Genomic DNA, 21,336 nt, shown 5'->3' on the forward strand with positions numbered 1-21,336 from the left:
CCAAAGTGCTGGGATTACAGGTGTGAGCCAGCCTAGCCTACTCTAAATGTGCTCAGAACATACATTAGTTTACAGTTGGGCAAAATCATCTAACATGAAGCCTATTTTATAACAAAGTGTTGAATATCTCACATAATTTATTGAATACCAAACTGGAAGTGAAAAACAGAATGGTTGTATGGGCACTTGAAGTTCAGTTTCTACTGAATGCTTATCACTTTCACACCATCATAAAGTTGAAAAATCAGGGCCTATCAGGGTCAGCTCTGGCTGTCTTTTCCTTGAGGGTTTCTATCCTTTGTATGGGCTCAGGAAGTTCTTCCCCATGCCAGTATTATATTGGCACCTTTTAATGGTTTCATTTTTCTCATTTAATTAATCTCCCTAGAATTTGTTTTTTGCTTTTTTGGTTTTTTGTTTTTTTTTTGTTTTTTTTTTGAGATGGAGTCTTGCTCTGTCACCCAGGTTGGAGTGCCCAGGCACGATCTCGGCTCACTGCAAACTCCGCCTCCCGGGTTCACACCATTCTCCTGCCTCAGGCTCCCAAATAGCTGGGACTACAGGTGGCTAATTTTTTGTATTTTTAGTAGAGACGGGGTTTCACCGTGTTAGCCAGGATGGTCTCGATCTCCTGACCTTGTGATCCGCCCTCCTTGGCCTCCCAAAGTGCTGGGATTACAGGTGCGAGCTACCGTGCCTGGCCTAGAATTTGTTTTGATAGATATTAGATTGAGATGTAACATTTCTCCCCATTATTTGTTGAATCCTTCATTTTCTCACTGATCTCAGACTCTTTATCAAATGGAAGCCTTTGTCTTTGCACTCGAGTTCTTTCTGGGCATTCTGCTCCATTCCTGTCTGCCCAGCATCAGTCCACTCTCTCTCGTTAGTGGTGTCATATGAGATAGTCACTGTTTGGTGAACACATTCCATCCCTTATTCTGCCTCCTTTTAAAAAATGTTCTTTGCTATTCTCAAGCATTTAATTCTTCCAAGTAATCTTCTAAGTCATTGGACAAATTCCTTCCAAAAACACCATGGAGATTTCAGTTGAAATTGCATTAAATTTTTGTGTTAACTTACGGGAAGACTAACATCTGGACAATGTTTTGCCTGCCCTTGCTTATGTTGATTCAGATTTTTGATGTCCAGTGAGAGGCTTGGTTGGTGTATCAGGCTCTGCACAGGGAAGCTGTCCATTCTATGGAGTTGCTGGTAACTGGCTGGTCCTGGGGACAGAGAACTGGCCCTCGTTCCTGTGTTAAGGGAAGGATGATGGCTCTTGGCTTGAAAAGATCATCTTTATCATGTTAACACAGTTTCCTTCTGTTTCTAAGAGGTATTATCAGAAATAACACCTTGGATTTTGGCAAAGCCATTTTCAGCATGTAGAGCATTGATTTCCCTTTTTCTCTTTGACTTCTGATAGGATGAATGTTATCAATCAGCTTTCTAATGCCGAACGATCCTTGCATTCCCAAAACAACCTTACTTGATCATGGGACAATTCCTTGTATGTGCTTTTAGATTAGATTTGGTAATATTTTATTTTGGAATTATTTCATCTAACCACTTATAATTAAAATTAATCCGCAGTGGGTTTTCTTTGAATCTAGCTCTGTTAGGTTTTGGTCTTTGGTTCATAAATGAATTGTCCGACTCCCTTTTGGATAATGAAAATGCTCAACATTTTTTCCTTTGCTTGATTTTCAGCTAATAGTGCTGGACCCCCCGGTGAGTATTTGGGTGCCCTCTGGCCCATGGCTCACCCCCTGGGGTGCAGCTGCCATGGCGCAGAGATACCAGTGTCCTCCTTGGCCTCTTGTAGAGTCTGTGTGCACTTGGACAGCACTGGGCTTCCAAGCCCCACCTAGCATTGCCAGCAGTCACCTTGTGTCCTGCTCAGGCTTAGGCTGTCAGTTCCTTCTTGGCCACAAGACTTGGACCGTTTCTCCCACCCACAGGTGGAAGAAAGTGATAACGAGTGGTCTGTTCCACACTGTTTCACCATCTACGCGGCTCAGAAAACAATCGTGGTGGCAGCCAGGTAAGGGTCTTCCATGTCTCCATCCTGAGCAGCCCTGGATGGAGGGGTGGGGACTTCCTCGCCATGAGCCTCTGAGTCCTCTGAGCTGTGAGGGGCCATGTAGCCTCATGGGATTGTGCCCCCTTTGACTCTGAGCTCTGCTTCCAAGTTACGCAACCAAAGGAGCAGCCTCGCCCTTGTCAGGGGCAGGGCTGCTTGCCAACCTGACAACACCCCACAAGTGGCAGGCCCCAGTGCTGTGGAGCTGCTCCCTCTGCCCTCCGGTTCACAGTGCCTCCAAAGACGCGGTGGGTGAGTGGGCAGGCTCCTGTGGTCTCCCAGGCCACAGGTGCTTCCCCAACCCTCACGTCAAGAAGTGCCAGCAGCTAGTGGTCAAAGCCCCAACAGGGCAGCTTACACCCAGGGCAGCTTACACCCAGCCCAGCCAAACACTGCCTCCCAGTCCCCGTGTGGTATAGACTCGCATGAGGCAGACCAGGCTATGGCACAGAAGCAAGTGGAAACAGCTCCCTCCTCCCCAAATAAGATCAACAGAAGGATGACACTGAGCTCATTTGGTGGCCGAGATGCAGGGGCCCCTGCATGGTCACCAGCACCACACTGTGCTCTGTGAGGAGTCTCAGCTCCGACTCTGCAGTGCCCTGGCCAGCATCAGAGCACAGGGCACTCACTTCCCACCAGGAAATGTTCACTTAATCATGAACCAGGGCCAATCTTGCATTTCAGCATCAGAGATGTAGAGAACATCATTTCAGGAACAAATACCCCTGCAGACCCCCTGTTCTAGGACTGGGGCCCTGCCCTGGCCCCCCCCAACCCTGTCACAGCACCCTGGGGGTCAGGCTGATGCAGGTCCCTCCCAGCTCTCCTCCCTGCTGTTCTTGCTGGAGGGGACACGTTTCCCAGTCCTCTCACCAGGTAGGACAAAGCAGAATGTGAGAGAACAGGTGCCCTGACGGCTCGCCGTCCCCTGAGGGCTGGGGCCCTACACAAGGGAGAGCAGAGCCACTGAGCCTTGCCCTTCTCCCCGCAGCACTCGGCTGGAGAAAGAGAAGTGGATGCTCGACCTGAACTCCGCGATCCAAGCAGCCAAGAGTGGCGGTGACACGGCCCCTGCACTGCCAGGCAGCACTGTGTGCACTCGTCCCCCCAGTGAGTGCTGGCCACGACCCCACAGGAGACCTCCACTCCACCTAAGGAGGCTTTTTCTGGAAATTGTTTTCCTTGGTCCCCATTGGCCCGCTAAGCTCTCACACAATCCCCTTCCACAAGGAATGTTCTAGGCTATGTCTTATGCCTGGGCAGGAAGAGGTGTCAATCGGGCTGCTCTGGCAGAAGCACCTGTGGTTTTTGATCTCAGCCAGCAGCTGGCCTAGCACCAAGGACTCCCCATTCCCCCAGGGCCACCCGAGAGGAACCCAAGGGGTGGAAGTATCTGGCAAGCAGAGGCCGCAGGGGGTTCCCCCTGAGATGCTGCTAACTTCTCCCCAGGATCCCCCAACGAGGTATCTCTGGAGCAGGAGTCAGAAGATGACGCTCGGGGTGCCCGCAGCTCCCTGGAGGGGCATGGCCAGCACCGGGCCAACACCACAGTGCACGTGTGCTGGTACCGGAACACCAGCGTGTCCAGGGCAGACCACAGTGCAGCTGTCGAGGTATGACCGCGTGAGCACCGCCTCAGTGCATCTGGAATGTTCCCAGCTGTCTCTGCACTTGGCTGCTGAGAAGGGGACCTCAGGAGGGTACCAGCAGGCAGGCTTGGCCCCAGAGGACTGCCTCTTACTCTCCCCTTGGTAGAAGTTGGTATGGAAAGTGCCCCTCATCCAGTCAAACCCTCGTTGAAAAGGGTGTTTCAGGTCTGGTGTCTGATGAAGTCCAGCAGGCGGGGGCGTGTCCTCAGGGCCTGGAGCTAGTGTGTAGTGGAGCTGAGAAAAGCCCTCTCAGACACATCCCCTGCAGCCCCCCATCCCAGCGCCTCCAAAACCCTTCACCTCGGGCTTGGAGCTCAAGGCTCTGCCCAGGCACCCTGCCATAGAAGGTTGTCAGCCCTATCTATCTCACTGCAATGGGCCAGGTCTGACATTGTGGGTCACCAGGTTCCTCAGCCTGGTGCCCCCACACCCTTCCCTAAGCTTGCTGTCTTACTCCACCCAGAGTTCCTGTCCTTCTTGTGCTGTCTCCCTATAATTCACCCCAGCCACAATCTGCTGGGCAGAGGCTCAGGAGCTACCCTAGCACCCCAGTGAGGGGGCCGAGCCCGAGCTTCTCCCCTGATGACCCTGGGTAGGTCAGGGGGCAGGTCCCTGACCTGGGCCCACCAGCTTATGGCCAGCCCAGGACACCTGCGATCTGAGCAGGGTCCTAGCCAGGCCCGCTCCCCCATCTTAGACAGAGTGCAACCCCTGAACACCACCCTGAAGGCGGGAGGCTCATGTGAGCCCAGCCACTCCAGCGCCAAAGCCATGCCTAATCCTGGTAGAACAGATGCCACGTGCTTAGGGATGGGGCTGCAGTGGGGCATCTTGTGTGTGCCTTTACTTGCCTCTCCCCCACCCATCATTTTAAAGAACCTTCCAGACTTGGCTCAATGTACTGTCTCTCTCTCAAGGTATCTTCTCTCTTCTGGCTGTTGGATGGGTTTGTGGATGGTTGGTTACTGAACACTGACTTTATTATGCACAGGGAAAGGCAACTCACTTTACTTGCTGCCTGGAATGTCACTCTAGGTTTTTAACATGCTTCTGTTGGACTTAAGTACTGATAAAGCTGCTGTTCATAGCAGTCCAGAGGTAAAATCAAGGCCTCAGCTGGAGAAAGCATGCAGATGGTTAGTCTTGGGGAGCAAACCCACTCCCACAAGGCCCCAGGGAGATGGGGCGGGGGGTCCTGGGTGCTGGTGAATGCACCTGCACTTTTCCTTTATTGACAGAACCAGCTTTCAGGATATCTGCTAAGAAAGTTCAAAAACAGTCATGGCTGGCAGAAGCTGTGGGTCGTCTTTACCAACTTCTGTTTGTTCTTCTACAAAACTCATCAGGTACTGGAGTTTCACTGGAGCCCAACGCAGGTGATGCTGGCAGACACTCACCCTGCTCACCTGTGTCCCTTTTGTATGTTGGTTCTGCCCTCCCATGCTTTGCTCACACACCCTGTGCTGTGTGAACAGGGAAACTGGCTCCCTTGGCCTGTGGGCATTTGTACGTGCCACTGTTGTGCAGGCAGCAGAGGAATGGGCACTCCCTGCAGCAACCCAGCCCCTGGAACCCGTGTCCTTATGCTGTCTTCCAGGATGACTACCCACTGGCCAGCCTCCCACTGCTGGGCTACAGCGTGAGCATCCCCAGGGAGGCCGATGGCATACACAAAGACTATGTTTTCAAGCTCCAGTTCAAATCCCACGTCTACTTCTTCCGGGCTGAGAGCAAGTACACATTTGAAAGGTAATTTTGCAGGAGGCAGCCCTGGTCAGCTGCCAAGGCCTGACTGGGGCCCCAAGGAACATCGATGTCTCCTCAGCTCCTGCTTCTACTCATGGTGGTGGAGGCAAGTTTTCTGGGCCCTGGAAAGGAAGGGCTGAGCAATGCTTCCAGCATGTCCAAAAAACAGCAATGCTTTTTTTTTTTTTTTTTTGAGATGGAGTCTCCCTCTGTCACTCAGGCTGGAGTGCAGTGATACAATCTTGGCTCACTATAACCTGCATCTCCAGGGTTCAAGCGATTCTTCTGCCTCAGCCTCCTGAGTAACTGAGATTACAGGCATGTGCGCCACGCTGCCTGGCTAATTTTTATATTTTTAGTAGAGACAGACAGGGTTTCACCATGTTGGCCAGGCTGGTCTCGAACTCCTGACCTCAAGTGATCCATCTGCCTCAGCCTCCCAAAGTGCTGGGATTACAGGCATGAGCCACCGCACCCGGCCCCAGGTTTTTAACCCTTCTTTTGTCCTGCTTGTCCCATATCCTGGGTTGTTCTTGGAACAGTGTCTGAGCACAAGCTGGCTCACTGGTCTGACGGCCGCCTTCTCCTCCAGGTGGATGGAGGTGATCCAGGGGGCCAGCAGCTCAGCCGGGAGGGCCCCAAGCATCGTGCAGGATGGCCCCCAACCCTCCTCAGGGCTGGAGGACATGGTCAGGGGGAAGGAGGAATGACGCTCAACCTGCCCAGGTTTGGACACAACTACAAAGAACAGCAGGACACAGAGGTGGTCTCTGTCCTGAGGCTTCTCAACAGATGGGAAGTGGCTGTGGTCTCAATAGATCCCCACTGGCACCAACAGTGTGGATGGGCCTCATGTAACACCTGGGAGGGGCTTCATCCCCCCACCCAGGACCTAGTGCATGCCGGCAGCTATCTGGGGCCCTGGGAAAAATGTGCGGGTCTTGAGCACAGAGCCGCTCAAGCCACAGCCCCCAGCCCCTGGCCCCTGGCTCAAAGACACAGACAAGGCCTGAGCAGTGCTCTTGGCGTCGGACCAAAGCCTGGGCACACCCTGCCTCTCTCCCCAGAGCAGGGTCCCTGCTGAGGACTGGCCTAGAGCAAGCACTGGAAAAGAAGCCCTGCCATACACCCTGCATACCCCACTGCCAGGACCCTCTCAGATAAGCGTGACCTCTCAGTCAGCATGCTGCCCTTCCATCTGGTGAACCAAGTGGCAGCCCCAGGGGCCTGCCCTGCAGGTCACAGCTAAACAAGTCTGGCAGAAGCCACGCTTGTTCCCCATGTACCTCTGGAGAAGCAGAAACCAAAGTCCCCCTGTGCCCTGGGAGGGTGGGGTCCTCTAATTTATTGGTGCCCAGCATGCCTTCCAACGGGAAGTAGACGGGCGACTGCTTTGTTCACACACATTTGATTAAAAATAAACAGCATCTCCCCACCTGCATTTTCCTCTGCCTGCTCCGTTCTCCTTCCGGTGGGCCAAGCAGAGCCCAGGAATCAGTCACAGGGAAGTTTCGAAGGGGGGCTGGGCTGCAGTCTCTGCATGCTGTGATGAGGACTCAGGACCAGGGACGCTGCAGCCCCGCATGGCCCGGGCCCCACCACACACACCTGCATGTCTCCAAGTCAGGTCTTTATTGAAAGTGGCAGGGGCCTCTCAATGTTCTATGAAAACTAACATATTAATCTCAGAATATTTCAGGAAACGAGTAAATTCAATTTTCTTAGAAAACAAAACATTCTGGATGACACAAGTACTTATGAGCAGACACAGTACCTGATCCAACACCACAAGGCAAATCTATGGCCATCATGGGCCCCAGGAGGACAGCGGCCAGGACACTCCTCTGGGGGCTGCCCTGTTGCCTCTCCCCACCTCACGGGAGGAGGCAGAGCTGCCCTGATAGTTGCTCTGCGCCTTGGTCTGAGCGGCCATAGGGCTGCGTGAGTCTGCAGAAGACCCAGGCATAGCTCATGAGGGCCACGCTGGCTGCTGGAGCCCCCGTGAGCAATACTGCTGGGCCAGGAGAGGGAGGGCAGCGGGCATATGGAACGGCATCCCTGACGTGCAGAACAGCACACTGCAGGGGTGGAAGGAGACGGTGACCTGGTGACCTGGCATGTGAGGCCCACAGGATCTGATGTGTCCCTGCAGGCACGACACAGCACAGGGCACCTTCCAAGTCAGCACAGTTCTTATGGAGCTCAAGACAAAAACAAACGACCTTCTGTCCCCTATCTGAACAGCAGCGCGCTTCAGCGGGTGGATGTCAGGTGGTTTCTGTTGTGTGAAAACCTGCAGAGAGAAGAGCCCACTGCTGTGTGCGTGCACCTCTGTGCCCAGGCTTCTGACGGCCTCTTGGGTGTGCAGTCTGCGGTGGCAGCCCTGACAAGCCACCGTACCACGTGGGTCTGAAGGTGTCCCCAACGCACAGGGTCTCAGGAGCAGCACTGACTGGCCCAGACCCCACCCCCAGAGCTGCTGCCCAGAGGTGCCAGGAAGGGGTCCCTGTGTGTGGACCAGGACTTGGCGCATCTGCCGGCAGCGTGGCGGTTGGACCCTAAGTCCATTGGGCGGTGGAGGACCCAGCATCTGTCCTGCCCTGTCTCTTTGCTAAGGACTCGAGTCAGCACAGGGGCAGCTCTGACGTTTTGCCACCAGCATGTCAGAGCAGCTCCCAGGAGCCACCAGGTGGAGGGCAGAGGCCAGCTGAGAGGACAGCCATGTGGCCACTGAGGCCGGGACCCTGAGACACTGCCTCAGACACTTAGACTGGAAAGGCCCTGCCCACTCTCTCCAGCCCCAAAGTCTGCATGGCCCTGTGAGCTGGGTCCAAACAAGGAAGAGGATGCCACGCTGCCCCTTCCCAGAGTGAAGCGAGCCCATGTAGTGCCAAATGCAGCCACACCCACGCGTGAGCACTGGACCTCACCCCACGCCCAGCTTCTTGGTGGGGGTGCTCTCCCCGACCCTATGGCACAGCCGCCCTCACCTCTGCACTCGCTCCACCAGGTGCACCATCAGCTTGTCTGAGATGCCGGGGCAGGACTCCTCGGCCAGGCTGAAGGCGTTCTCCAGCTCCTCCAGCGCACCCACGCTCCCACCGCTCTGCTTGTGCTTCTCTTTGAGCTGTGAAAAGACCACCACGCCTGACCCTGGACCCCAGGACAGGCCTTCAGGGAGCCCGCTCCTTTGCTCGGCCAGAGTCATGCTGGAGGCCTTCAGGGCCTTTGCCTAGGACCCACACCTGGGAGCCCTTCAGCAAGCCGGGAAGTGAGGTGGCCCAAGGAAGCCTCTGCCCCTGCCCTGCCAATGGGGACCCTAATGGTCCTTCTCCACAGCCCCTACCCTCCCCCTACACTCCAGGGAATCTCGGACCTCGGTTCTCAGGAGGGGACCAGATGGCTTCCTCCCAGCTGGGGGTCATGAAAGCCACTGAATGGGTCTAATCAGACCCAAAAACACGAAGCCGAGAAACTCCCAAAGCACACTGCACAACCAGGCCCAGATGTGAGCCTCCTGTCACCGGCTGTCACCCACCCTCAGGGGGCTGTGGCTAGATCAGCAGGCTGCCCAGGACCTGGGCCTGAGTGGCTGCTTCCTGCTGGGGCCTCCACATGGGCTGGGGCCAATGTCCCTCGACTGTGCTCCACCCTTTGCCGTCCTCAGACAGGCTCTGCTGTCACCACCTCTCACCCACATCCTCCATCCTCCCTCCCCAGGCTCCAGGTGGGGCTCCTGGAGGGCACACCTGGGCCCAAGCCCACTGGCCATGCCCTGGGCACAGAGATCCTGGCTGCATCGCATTTCTGAGGATGGTGCTGACTGCCCATCAGCAGGTGACGTTGATGCAGGGTCAGGTGACTAACCGGGGCGGCAGCTGCCCTGGGATGGACCCCGACTAAACCTTCTCTGCTTTCTCTATAGAAGGGTCATCTGTGTTTGCACCTGAAGAAAAAAAAGTCACCCTAGGAACCCAGAGAACCTTGGCAGGTCTGGGAGTACAAAAGGAGTCACTGTAGCAGATTCTGCTCCTTCCACTCAGAAAACCCAGCCATAATCAGCTGCAGGAAAGCTAGAAGCTGAAACCGCCCCACGGTGCTGTGAGGGAGACATCTCCGTAGAACAGCGTGACAGCCTTGTCCCTTGCGGGACTCCAGGCCCAGCCCCAGCCCCATCCTCACCTCTCCGAAGACGGGCCGGACCAGCGTGGACAGGCACTGGGACCTCGGCTGCCTCTTAACGGGCTCCGCAGGCTGCAAAGGAAGTGGAGGCCCAGGGTGAGCAGGGCAGTGCAGGCGACAGGCAGGGCACTCCCATCCCTGCCCAGGCTCTAGCCTTGAAGAGACAGAGGCTGGGAGCAGCCTGTCGGGGCACACGTCCAGGGCCAGCCCCAAAACCATCAAGCCACCCAGACGGCCTGACTCTGAGGGCGACTCCCACCCTCTCCTCACAGATTTGGCTCTGAACAGGTCCTCATCTTCCCAGCACATGCTGGGGCTCAGGGTCTCCACACCAGGCCCAGTGCCACAGTGGGCTTCAGACCACCCCTGCCTTTCCCAAGCTCCTTGTCCAAGCTCCAGACACTGGGTGGACAAAGCTGGGTCCCGCACCCAGCCCACCCCATGGCCCCAGGGGTGCACAGAGGGCAAAGGCCAGGCCAGGAACAGACCTTCTGTGAGCCGTGCAGGGCCGTCCCCTTGTGAAGCTTGCTGTGTGGACTCGGCCGGATGGTAGGGGGGAACGTCCAGATGGGGCCCTGCTCCCCGTCCTCCGCCTCACCGTCACTGAAGAGGATGAGGAGTTGCCAGGGCCAGTGGGGAGAGGGCCAGGAGGCATGAGGGCCTCAGGGCACACCTCACGGCCAAGGGAAACCCAAGGTACCGGACGGGGCTCTGCCAGGCCACGGGGTTCAGTTGATGCCTCAGCAGGCCCTGTCCTGCAGCCTTGAGGGGGTCCCTGCCCAACACTATATCTGGTCACCCTCACCCCCAGGGCCCACGCCCCTGCTTCTGGAGTGGGGACCACCCACGTCACAGCACCTAGGGTCACCATGAGGATAAACCAGGTCCCTACATGTCAGAGTCCTCAGAGCTGGACTCCTCGCCATGCCCCTCTGACTTCCAGCGCTTATAGCGGTCGATGAGCTCCGTGAGGAAGGAGGTCTTCTTGGTGTAGCGTGTGATGAACTTGTGCTTCAGGAGCTCCTTGGCCGTGGGCCGCTGCAGGGGGTCAGGGGAACACTAGTCACTGGGCCCAGCCAAGCTCTGCCTAAGGGAAGCAAACGTGAGGCAGCCTGGACCGGGGCAGGTCCTCACAGCTACAAGGCTGGTGGGCCCAGGCCTCCGGGCTGTACTGCCCACCCCAAGTGAATGCCCTCCCTCCATATCCCATCTAGAAGGGGCCGGGCCAGAGGCGGGCCTTACGAATCGGGGGTCTTTGTTGAGGCAGGCCTCTACGAACTCCTTGAAGGGCTTGCTGTGCTGGCCCTCCAGTGTGGGTGGGCTGTTCTTGGGAATCAGGAACAGGACGCGCATGGGGTGGAGGTCAGAGTTTGGAGGCTCCCCCTTGGCCAGCTCGATGGCCGTGATCCCCAGGGACCAGATGTCAGCCTGGACAGAACACAAGGACTGTCGCTGCCCTGAGCACCCGAGCCAGGCGTGGTGCCCGCACCCGCCCGCCCGCTGCACCCACCTTGAAGTCGTAGGCCGACTGCTTGATGACCTCAGGCGCCATCCAGAAGGGGGTGCCCACGAACGTGTTCCTCTTAATCTGCGTGTCTGTGAGCTGCCCTGCTACCCCAAAGTCCGCCAGCTTCACGTCCCCCTGCTCCGAGAGTAGCACGTTGGCAGCTGCTTGACACAGGACAGGCAGGCGTCATCCCAGGTTCCACGTGGCTCCACCCAGGGCCCCCTGAGAAGGGCCAGGGTACCATCCACCTGGCCTCCTAGGGCACAGCAGAGCTGTCCTCAGGACTTCAGCCCTCCTTGCCACTCTCAAACCCAGGGCCACCTAGGGCCACAGGGGCACTGCCAGCAGGAGTCCAAGGGCTCCACTCTGAGCTCCAGGGCTCTTCCTGCATTTGGCTTTTACAACAAATCCCAACGACAAGCGACTTCACCCACGGGGGGCTACCGCAGAGGTGACCCTGACCAAGGGTGTGGCCAACACGGGCCTGCCAGGAAGCCCCTGCTCCACCAGAATCGTCCCCTACATGACAGAGGTGGCCCGGTGCCAGTGGCAAGTAACTCCCCATGGGCTGGCCCAGCCTCCTGTCTGCTCTCAGCAGGGCCAGACCACACGCTGGGGCTACTCAATTCTACACCTGCTGTTGTGCTGTGCGCCACAGGGAACCAACAACTCCGGCTAAGTATGGCCCTTCCCACACTCAGTCCACAGCTGGTTTCCTCAGCGTACAAGGAAACCGTTACAAGCAGTATCTTCTGGAAATGGAGCGAGACAGGACTGCTCAGTTTCAGGGTGGCCACAGGGTTCTCTATACTCCAGACCCTGGGCACCACTAGCCACTTGCCCCTCACAGGCCCCGGCCTCTCTAAGGTCAGTGGGGCTCAGGACATTACAAGAGCCACATCCACCCCCAGCAGGACCTTTGATGTCTCGGTGGATCTTGCGCTCGGAGTGCAGATAATCCAGGCCCTTCAGAATCTCCCGCAGGATCGTGGCAATGTACGTCTCCTCCAGGGGACCTGGTTTAAGCTGGAGAGGAAGGTGGGACAGCAGGGCATCAGCTCCTGTCCCAGGCCCAATGCCTGAGTTCTCTGCCTCTCTGACAGGGGAGGGCTGTCCCTGCAGATAGCTGGGGGCTTCATGTTCCTTTACTTCTCAAACAGAACTAAGTTTCAGATGGGAGTGGGGTGGTGGAGGCTCTTTCTAAAGCATATAAACCAGCCTCACCTTACTGTCATGTAACAGAAAAATAGGCTCCCAGCCATCTCCCAGCAGGCCTGCCCCCGCCCACTCCCACAGGCCAGGACCCCTTTCAGCACCAACTGGGCAGACGTGCAGATGGCAGTTCATTTTTGCTTTAGACAATTCCTAATTAACACCTAACATGCCATGACACCAAACAAGAGGTGGCCCCTGGAGCCCATGAGTCTGAGGGGCAGGGGACTCGGACACTGCATGACCCCCCACTGCCATGGCCTCACCAAGTCCAGTGCTGAGCCGCCACCCAGGTACTCCATGATGATCCACAGCTTGGTGCTCTGGGACCGGAGACAAACCCATCAGCATTCGGCAGCAAGAGGAAGGGCGTGCTCCAGGGCGGGAGGCACAGGCCCCACCGGTCCCATCCCTGCCAAGAACCCTGAACAGGAAAGGGCTCTCTCGGCCTTGCCCATCTCCCCTCCTGCCACACTACTGCTACAGATGCTCAGAGGATGGACTGAGTACACAGAGCAGTGGCTGAGTCCACTTCACCAAGACCCCATCAAAAACCAGGCTGGTGATCCAGTCCTACAGGGCTGGGAAGAGGGCATGGCGGGCAAGCACGTGACCCAACACACCCATCACCCTCCTGGGCAGGACGGCCACAGCGTTCCCTACATCCCAGACACTGGCACCACCAGCCACCTGCTCCTCACAGGCCCACTCACCACTGCCAGCAGGGGCCCCCCAGAGTGCTCCTAGCAGCGCCCTCACTTCATTACCACAGGCAGGCAAGTGGGTCCCAATGGACATTTAGAGCCAACTGACCCTCGTGGACCCTACTCACACCCTGCCTGCCCAGGGCAATTTCCTGGAGGGCAGGCACTGAACTGTCAAGGCCGCCTTGCACCCTCTGGCATGTCATTCAGTCCCTCTGACATGGAAGAGGGCCAGGCACAGCACCAGGAGGGTCCCCGCCTCCCCCCAACAGGCACCTTTAGGTAGGAGCCAAAGTAGCGGGTGATGTAGGGGCTGTCGCACTGGCTGAGGACGGTGATCTCCTGCTGGATGTCCTCGATCTCATCCTCGGCCTCCTCCAGGTCGATGATCTTGATGGCCACCACCTCCTTCGTGTGGTTATCAATGCCCTTGTAGACTTCCCCAAAGGAGCCCTTGCCAATGCGGTCAAGCTTGGTGAAGAGCTCTTCAGGGTCCACTCGAGAGTGCTGTGGGGCCGGGGGAGACAGAAGGCAGACAGTGCCGTTCACGAGAGGCGGGGGAAAGGCAGAGGCTGCCCTGCTGGGGAGGAAGGGACCTGTAGGGAAGGGGGAGTCCGAGGGAGCGCACCTCAATTCTTCTCTGGTTTCTTCCTTTATCCCTTTTTGTTCAAAAACTAAACTTGGCCAGGCGTGGTGGCTCACGCCTGTAAATCCAACACTTTGGGATGCCGAGGCAGGTGGATCACTTGAGGTCAGGAGTTCGAGACCAGCCTGCCCAGCATGGTGAAACCCCATCTCTAATACAAAAATATTAGCTAGGCGTGGTGGCACATGCCTGTAATCCCAGCTACTCGGGAGGCTGAGGCAGGAGAATTGCTTGAACCCGGGAGGCGGAGGTTGCAGTGAGCCAAGACCGCACCATTGCACTCCAACCTGGGCAACAAGAATCAAACTCCATTAAAAAAACAAAAAAAAAAACAACAACAAAAAACCTAAACTGAACTTTCCATGCAAGGGAAAAAGTCCCCAGAAAGTATGAAGAGGCCAGGCCAACTCAGTGAACCCTGCTGGAAACAGCAGCCTTAGGTGATGACACGGCATGAAGGTTGCCTCATCTAACCCTAACAAAATGCCAGCCCCATGAGAGATGTTAATAGGTTAATGGCCCCTGGGGGTGAGGCGGGATTTGGGAGCTCTTACTTAATTTGCTATAAATCTGAAATTACTAAAAAATAAACTCATCAGGCCAGGCTTGGTGGTGCACACCTGAAATCCCAGCACTCTGGGAGGCCAAGGCGGGTGGATCACCTGAAGTCAGGAGTTCACAACCAGCCTGACTAACATGGTACAACCCCATCTCTACTAAATACAAAAAAAATTAGCCGGGCGTGGTTGCGCATGCCTGTGATCCGAGCTACTTGAGAGTCCAAGACAGAAGAATCACTTGAATCAGGGAAGCGGAGGTTGCGGTGAGCCAAGATCGCACCATCGCACTCCAGCCTGGGCAACAAGAGCGAAACTATGTCTCAAAAAAATTTAAAAATTAAAAAAAAAAAAAAAACAACTCATCAAAAACAAAAAACCTCAGTATGTGTTAACCAAGTTCTCCTTCACTCCTGAAAGTCACGTATTTAGAAAGGGCTTCCCTCACCACTACATAAGTCCTCCTGACAGCTACACCAGCGCGGAGTTAGAAACTGATGCTTTCTTGATGCAGAAAGCTGCCTCACGCAGTCCTCAGATTTAAAGAAGCAATGCCTGAAAGTTCCTGAGCCGCTGGTGTGGAAGATGCCTGGTCTGTGGCCCAGGCCCAGAGTCCAGGAGAAGCCAGCAGAGGTGTGTCCTCAAGCCTCGATCCTTTTTTAAATTTTTTTGAGATGGCTTCTCGCTCTGTCACCCAGGCTGGAGTGTAGTGGCGCAATCTTGGCTCACTGCAACCTCTGCCTCCTGAGTTCAAGCGATTCTTCTGCCTCAGCCTCCCGAGTAGCTGGAATTACAGGCATGCACCAACCCCCCCAGTTAATTTTTTGTATTTTTAGTAGAGATAAGGTTTCACCATGTTGGCCAGGCTGGTCTTGAACTCCTGACTTCAGGTGATCTGCCCACCTCAGCCTCCCAAAGTGCTGGGATTACAGGCGTAAGCCACCATGCACGGCCCCTCTCCTAACAACATCAAGGGTTTTGATGCCAATTTAGTGTGGCAGAGCATAAAAAGGCAAAACAGGCTGGGTGCGGTGGCTCACGCCTGTAATCCCAACACTTTGGGAGGCCGAGGCGGGCAGATCACGAGGTCAGGAGATCGAGACCACCCTGGCTAACACGGTGAAACCCCATCTCTACTAAAAAATACAAAAAATTAGCCGGGTGTGGTGGTGGGCGCCTGTAGTCCCAGCTACTTGGGAGGCTGAGGCAGGAGAATGGCGTGAACCCAGGAGGCGGAGATCGTGCCACTGCACTCCAGCCTGGGCGACAGAGCAAGACTCCGTCTCAAAAAAAAAAAAAAAAAGGCAAAACGACTAATTATGCCACAAAAACACTGAAGACAGGACGGGTCCTTGAGTGGGGGTGCCCTCCATGTTCCTGGGCCTGGAGAGACCGTGCCCTCCAAGAAGGATGGGGTATACCACACACAGCCCTCACGCTTACCCCCTGGACACCTGTGTGCTGGGTCCACCCCAGGCCTAAGCCCAGCAGAGGAGCTGGCTGAAGCCAGCTGGACATTGCACCAGCCTGAGGCGACATTTCCGTGTGAAACTGCCAATTAGCTGACCTCCCAGGGTTTCTAATCAGGAGGGTGGAAGGGGCGGCACACAGGCCCCCACCTTGAAACATGCTGCTGCACATCCCTTTTTGAGCGCCAGACCCCAAGGTGACAGGAACTCTGGGGAAGGAAAAAGGCAGTTAGGGGAGGGCCAGAGGCCACCTAACCTTTCCCTGCAAGGCTGGCTTGTCAAGGCCTGGGGGTGTGCGGGTGGCCTCCATGCAGCAGCTAGAGCAGGCCAGCTGCAGGGTACACACAGACCTTTGCTTAGCCCAAAGATCTGGCCAGTTGAGACAGTTGGTTGAGTCAAAAGTGACCTTTCTCAATCTCTCATCAGTACAGCAGCCCAGTCCTAAAGCCAGTACCCATGGAGGAAATAGCAGGGGGTGCCTTGAGCCCACCTGCTACCAAGAGTCCCCAAAGCCAAGGTCAAGAAACTCGGCAGGATAGAGAGCTGAGTACTGCCTGGGGTCACTCCGGTTATGCTGGCCAAGGTGAGCTGTGTCTGCCCCAGCCCCACCACTGCTGCTGACCATGTGTTCTAAAGAGAAGCCAGGAAAAATTCAAAGCTGACAAGTCACAGGTGCTCAGCTGTCTCCAGGTTGGGGGTGGGTGGCACAGATGAGGTCAGAACCAGCCCCTATCTGAAAGGAAAGTCAACCCAGAACACGCAATCTTTTTTTGAGATGGGGGGTCTCGCTGTGTGCCCAGGCTAGTCTCCTCAGCCTCTTGAGTAGCTGGGACCATAGGTGCATGTCAAAGCATAAGCTCATCAGCCCACTGGCTGTCACAGGTAAGCAGTCAGTGTTAAAATATCATGCTCCTGCCACAGAGAGCATCATCTCCATTTCCTCCTCCCTGTTTGCTCCATTTCTGGTGGAGAACCACCCGTTCCTAGCCCAGTCCTGGATGCCAGGTGCAGGACAAGGTTAAGAAGCAGCCCCTCTTCTTTTTTTTTTTGAGATAGAGTCTCGCTCTGTTGCCCAGGCTGGAGTGCAGTGGCGTGATCTCGTCTCACTGCAACCTCCGCCTCCCAGGTTCAAGGGATTCCTCCACCTCTGCCTCCCGAGTAGCTGGGCTTACAGGCACCCGCCATCATGCCCCGTTAATTTTTTTTTTTTTTTTTTTGTATTTTTGTAGAGACAGGGTTTCACCATGTTCGCCAGGCTAGTCTCGAACTCCTGACCTCAGGTGATCCGCAGAAGCAGCCCCTTTTCTGCCTGCTCCTCTTCCAGCAGGTCCAACGCCACCTTGTCAAATCCTCCCTGTTTGCTCAGCCCATCAACCCTTACTCAGGGCCCTGGGACGCTGCTCCACCGAGCCATTAGCCTGTAGGCCTGGCCTCAGCCTCAACCCAACCCTGCCCAAGCACCAGGAAAGACCCCAAGGGAGTCCTCCTGGGGATTCCAGGAGGTCTGGTTGGTGCCCTGAGCTTGTGTCCTCCCATCTACTCCTGTCTAAGGTGGCCTAAGAGAGGGCCTGGAGAAAGCAGGGCCGTGGCCTGGCAGCATTACCAGCACCACCAGCCCTCCGACTGACTCCCAGAGATCCTTTTCCCACTCTTCAGGCCTCTATGGATGACGCGTTCTCCTGCTCTGCTCTACTCCCTGCTCCCTGCTGAGGCCATGCTGCTCTCCACACAGGGCCTGGAGCTGAATCTGCTCCATCACAGCAGCCCCAGAAGGGAAACCCCTGGGTGGGTACTCAGACCTCTACTGCTTCAGAGCAGGGGAGCACAGAGGACCCCTAAGCCAGAGCCAGGGCTCATCAGCCCAAGCAGAAACTGTGTGACAGGAACCCTCTTGGCTGTGATCCTGGCCCTACAATGACGTCGCAGGCCAAGCCAAGGCAAGCCATCCCCACCCCCACCTGGAGAAGAAAGGGTAAGTGGGCCCCTGGCCTGCAGGCTGCGAATCCTCTTTTGGATTAGCAGCAGCTGTGGCCTGGATGATCACTCAGGCCACTCAGCTGACTCTGGTGGTGGACACCTGTTCTCCACATTAGCCCTGGGGCTGCCAGGTCTGGGGCCTCCACTTGCCAATGTGTCTGCTGTCAGTGTTGCCCCACAAAACAAGGGGAATGACCCAGCACACATAGCTGAGACGTCCCCAGCTGCCACCTGACAGGCAGCAGCTGAGTGGTGATACAGTGCTCTGGCACCCCACAGCCATTCGGGCCCTCCAGGGCCAGGCAGGAACTGGCCAAGTAGAGGGGAGAAGCCTAAGGCAGGAGCACAGGCTATGGGGGGAATGCGCCCCACTCTCCCACAGAGGGGCTGCCCCACAGGTCCACAGGACACCATGGCAACCATCTCAGGAGAAAACCACAGCCCCTCAGGTTTTCTGCCACTATATGAAATTAAGTCTCTCATCATCCAGGCTGGGACAAAGGGATCCCTAAAAGAACAAAAGGAGCTTCCTACCTTTGGAATCCCTTCTCCAGTGTGCCCGCACTCCCTTCCCTGGGTCTGATCGCACCAAGAACCAACAGCACACAGTTATGGGGCACCTCAGAGCTCCAATTTTTCATCCCGTGACCCAAAGGAGTTATTTCTGCAGTTCTTAAAAATAAACTGGTGGCCGAGCGCGGTGGCTCATGCCTGTAATCCCCAGCACTTTGGGAGGCCAGGGCAAGCAGATCACCTGAGGTCAGGAGTTTGAGACCAGCCTGACCAACATGGTAAAACTCCGTCTCTACTAAAAATACAAAATTAGGTGGGCATGGTAGCGCATGCCTGTGATCCAAGCTACTTGGGAGGCCAAGACAGGAGAATCGCTTGTACTTGGGAGGCAGAGGGTGCAGTGAGCCGAGATTGCACCATTGCACTCCAGCCTGGGCAACAAAAGCGAAACTCCATCTCAAAAAAATAAAAATAAAATAAACTGGTGGCAGATTTTTCTCCCAGCACCTTAGTCATGTAAGTTACCAAATACAGAATGCCAAAAGCAAACCAAAAATCTGTTAGCTTAATTCAGCATCAGTCAGCAAGCCCCAGTCCCATCTGTGACCACGCAGGTCCAGGTTGCCTGGCCCAACAGCTGCACATGGTGTTCCAGGTTTCTAGGCTGGGCCGGTTTCCTCCAAAGCAGCCCTGACTCCAGTTCCTGCCCCTCTGCGAACAGACGCCCTTCCTGTTCCACTGCACGCCCAACTCTCAAGGATTCAGCACATAGGAGTGAACAAGGAGGGCCACACATTTTAGGGGCGATTCCAACACCTAAGGCAGAGCCAAGGCATCAAGGAGAGCAAAACCGAACAGCTAAGATGTACGAAAACCCAGCGGCCGGAGTCAAAAAAGTGGGGAGGGGTAGAGAATGCAAGTCCCCAGGCCCCAGGTTGGCTGTCCCCACCCTCCTTCCCCGGCACGCCCTTTGGCACCAGCAGCTGGTCCTCATTCCAGGCTAAGGGCTCGCCGTAGTGGTTCCCTCCGAGGCTGTCCCACCAGACGCTTAAAGGTGGCTCCATAGTGGAAACAACTTCTTTAAAGAAGAAAGATGAGTCTCATGTTCGGGCAACCACCCGTAGCAGGGGTTAAACGGTTCTGCACAGAGCAGCCTTTTCACCCTCCCCTGGGCCAAAGCACACACGTGTTCTCTACTTTCCCTGCACACCGGCCACTCAGATCTGCTTCTCCACAATCTCAGCCCCTCAGCGCCCGTCAGGGTCTCCCCTAGAGCCCCTGCCCAGCCCAGCACGGCCAGAATGACCCGTGGCCCAGGCTGAGGCCGCAGTGCGGCCCCTGACCTTCCACTGCCTTCAGATGCTGACATGAGGTTCCCGCCCCGCGCTGGGGGCAGCGCCCTGTCCCTGGGCTGGTGTCTCTTCACGCACCTCCACCGCCCTCGCACAGGCGGAGCCACCAGGGGCTCGGTTTCTAGAGGCCTGCGAGCTTCTGCCACGCAAAACGCCACAGGCACACGGCAGAGCCCCGGGGCCGCCCTGCGCCCACCTCAGGACGGCTCCGCTGGTCGCACGACGCGCGCTCCTTCCCTCACCCCACTGCCCGCTCCGCCGTGGCGCTCCCCTCTGAACCCCCAGGAGACTCTGGAGCCCCTCGGTGAGAGACCGCTAGTCTTCTTGACCTGCACCCTCCTCACCTGGTTAGCAAATCCCCGGAGGTGAGCCATGGCCGCGCCGCCTCAGACCCTCCGCCGGCAGCCCCAGGAGGCGTCTGGATCCCGCGGAGAGGCGCGGAGCCGGCTAGCTCGCCCCTGCGGCGTCAGTCCACTGCGAGGGACAGCAGGAGCGCTCGGTGCCCAGTTCAGTCATCTGAGACCGAGCTCCGGGGCGGCGGGCTCCATGGAGGGGGGGGGCCCAGGAGACCCCCCAGGCCGCCGGGGCCCCGCCACGCCCGGGCCTAACGCCCAGGCTCCCGGGGGCTCGCCGCCCCTCCCGTCCCCACCCCCACCTCTTCCGAGGCAGCTTCCTCCCGGTGCCCCCGCCCCGGTGTCCCCGCCACCGAGCCCCGCCCCGGGCCCCTCCCTCTGCCCCCTCCCCAATCGCCGCAAGCGCCCCTCCCGGCAGCGCGCCCACCTCCGCGGGGCTCCATCCCGGCCTCCCCCGGCCCGCTCTGCAGCGCCCGCGAAGGCTCCCACCCGCAGCCTCTGTTCGCCCGGGGACCCCGGGCCTCCCAGCCCGCGAAGCAACGGTGGTGGCAGCAGCGACCGGAGAAAGCCCGCAGGCGACGGCGAGGGCGGTGCTCGGCGTCGCGGCCCGCGCACGGCTCTCTGGGACCCCGAGTCCCACTGCCCACTCCGGGCCCGGAAGCCTGCTGGCGTTGGACTACAAGTCCCGGCAGGCCGCGCGAGAGGGGGCGGGGCTCGCATGCGCGCCGCGAGGCTCTCTGGGACCCGGAGTCCGGCTCCCGAAAGGTTTGGACTGCGTCTCCCGGCAGGCCGCGCGGCTGGGCGGGCTGGGCACGTGGTCCTTGTCGCGTCGCGCCCTCCCTGCCACGCCCTCGCGGGCCTTCTGCGTTTGTTGGCGCTTGCCTGGCGTCGTCTCCGATGTTACGGCGGCCGCGCGGCCTCTCCCTTGGGTTCTGCCCTGCGCAGCCCTGGTCCGAGCCGGCCAATGAGGCCCGGCGCCCTCCCCGCCTCGCCACGAGGATCCACCGCGGCCGCCCAGGCTTTTAGCCTTGTCCTCACTGCACGGAGATAAGCCCGCGCTGGCCACACCGCGAAGCCCCTGTTCGCACTGAGACCCCGCCCGGGATCACGCGCACAGGCCAGGGCGCACCAGGCCTTGGAGAAGCTACCGGCACAGCCCATTCCTTGGGCGAGTTCCTTCGCCTCTCCTGCCTCAGTTTCCTTACCCGTAAAGGGGTGGTCATAGGACATCCTTGGTCACACCGTTGTGGGACCCACCTGGGCTAGAGCGCGGGACGCGCCCAGGACAGTGACTGCTGCTGGAAGCCGTCATGGCATTCCCCAGGGTCAGGGAGGGACTTGCAGAGCCCAAGGCTACCTGGTGCACCCCCCTGCCCCGTG

The 21,336-nt window shown here is 57.3% G+C and overlaps 2 protein-coding genes across 12 annotated transcripts in view; one reads left to right on the forward strand and one right to left on the reverse strand.

The window, feature by feature from the left end:
- The window catches only part of FARP2 (FERM, ARH/RhoGEF and pleckstrin domain protein 2), a 143,409-nt gene extending 136,484 nt beyond the window's left edge, over nucleotides 1-6,925 (forward strand). For 2 of the 5 annotated variants that reach the window (XM_063648439.1, XM_063648440.1), the window contains exons 22-28: nucleotides 1,714-1,734; nucleotides 1,965-2,047; nucleotides 3,081-3,199; nucleotides 3,539-3,702; nucleotides 4,977-5,084; nucleotides 5,336-5,487; nucleotides 6,077-6,925. In XM_063648439.1, the coding sequence (XP_063504509.1) occupies nucleotides 1,714-1,734; nucleotides 1,965-2,047; nucleotides 3,081-3,199; nucleotides 3,539-3,702; nucleotides 4,977-5,084; nucleotides 5,336-5,487; nucleotides 6,077-6,194 (765 nt within the window). In that variant the 3' untranslated portion in view covers nucleotides 6,195-6,925. Of the gene's footprint in view, nucleotides 1-1,713; nucleotides 1,735-1,828; nucleotides 2,048-3,080; nucleotides 3,200-3,538; nucleotides 3,703-4,976; nucleotides 5,085-5,335; nucleotides 5,488-6,076 lie in introns of those variants that run through there. The other 3 variants (XM_054477264.2, XM_063648441.1, XM_054477266.2) reach the window with 2 other exon arrangements.
- Nucleotides 6,926-7,101: 176 nt separating this feature from the next.
- STK25 (serine/threonine kinase 25) lies at nucleotides 7,102-20,729 on the reverse strand. 7 transcript variants are annotated; one of them, XM_054477272.2, is made up of 12 exons: nucleotides 20,446-20,729; nucleotides 19,948-20,077; nucleotides 13,366-13,596; nucleotides 12,652-12,708; nucleotides 12,091-12,199; nucleotides 11,177-11,334; nucleotides 10,909-11,094; nucleotides 10,559-10,704; nucleotides 10,155-10,269; nucleotides 9,667-9,738; nucleotides 8,475-8,611; nucleotides 7,102-7,777 (listed from the first exon to the last, which is right to left on the reverse strand). In XM_054477272.2, the coding sequence occupies exons 2-12, from the start codon at nucleotides 19,975-19,977 to the stop codon at nucleotides 7,738-7,740; spliced, it is 1,281 nt and encodes a 426-aa protein (XP_054333247.1). In that variant the 5' UTR covers nucleotides 19,978-20,077; nucleotides 20,446-20,729; the 3' UTR covers nucleotides 7,102-7,737. The 7 variants fall into 7 exon arrangements, with proteins under 7 accessions (XP_054333247.1, XP_054333245.1, XP_054333250.1 ...); XM_054477270.2 differs by having other exon boundaries at nucleotides 20,384-20,693; XM_054477275.2 differs by lacking the exon at nucleotides 20,446-20,729 and adding an exon at nucleotides 15,912-15,970 and having other exon boundaries at nucleotides 19,948-20,251.
- Between the last annotated feature and the right edge of the window lie 607 nt (nucleotides 20,730-21,336).

This window comes from Pongo pygmaeus, chromosome 11 (genome assembly GCF_028885625.2).
Source record: "Pongo pygmaeus isolate AG05252 chromosome 11, NHGRI_mPonPyg2-v2.0_pri, whole genome shotgun sequence".
Classification (NCBI taxonomy): domain Eukaryota; kingdom Metazoa; phylum Chordata; class Mammalia; order Primates; family Hominidae; genus Pongo; species Pongo pygmaeus.

Coding starts and splice junctions, on each gene's coding strand:
- STK25 (XM_063648442.1), bottom strand. CDS start 19,315: ATGGAGCCACCTTTAAGCGTCTGGTGGGACAGCCTCGGAGGGAACCAC. Junction 12,200..12,651: donor GCGGCTCAGCACTGGACTTG/GTGAGGCCATGG, acceptor CTTCCTCTCCAG/CTTAAACCAGGTCCCCTGGA. Junction 7,778..8,474: donor CTGGTGGAGCGAGTGCAGAG/GTGAGGGCGGCT, acceptor TTCTCTCTGCAG/GTTTTCACACAACAGAAACC.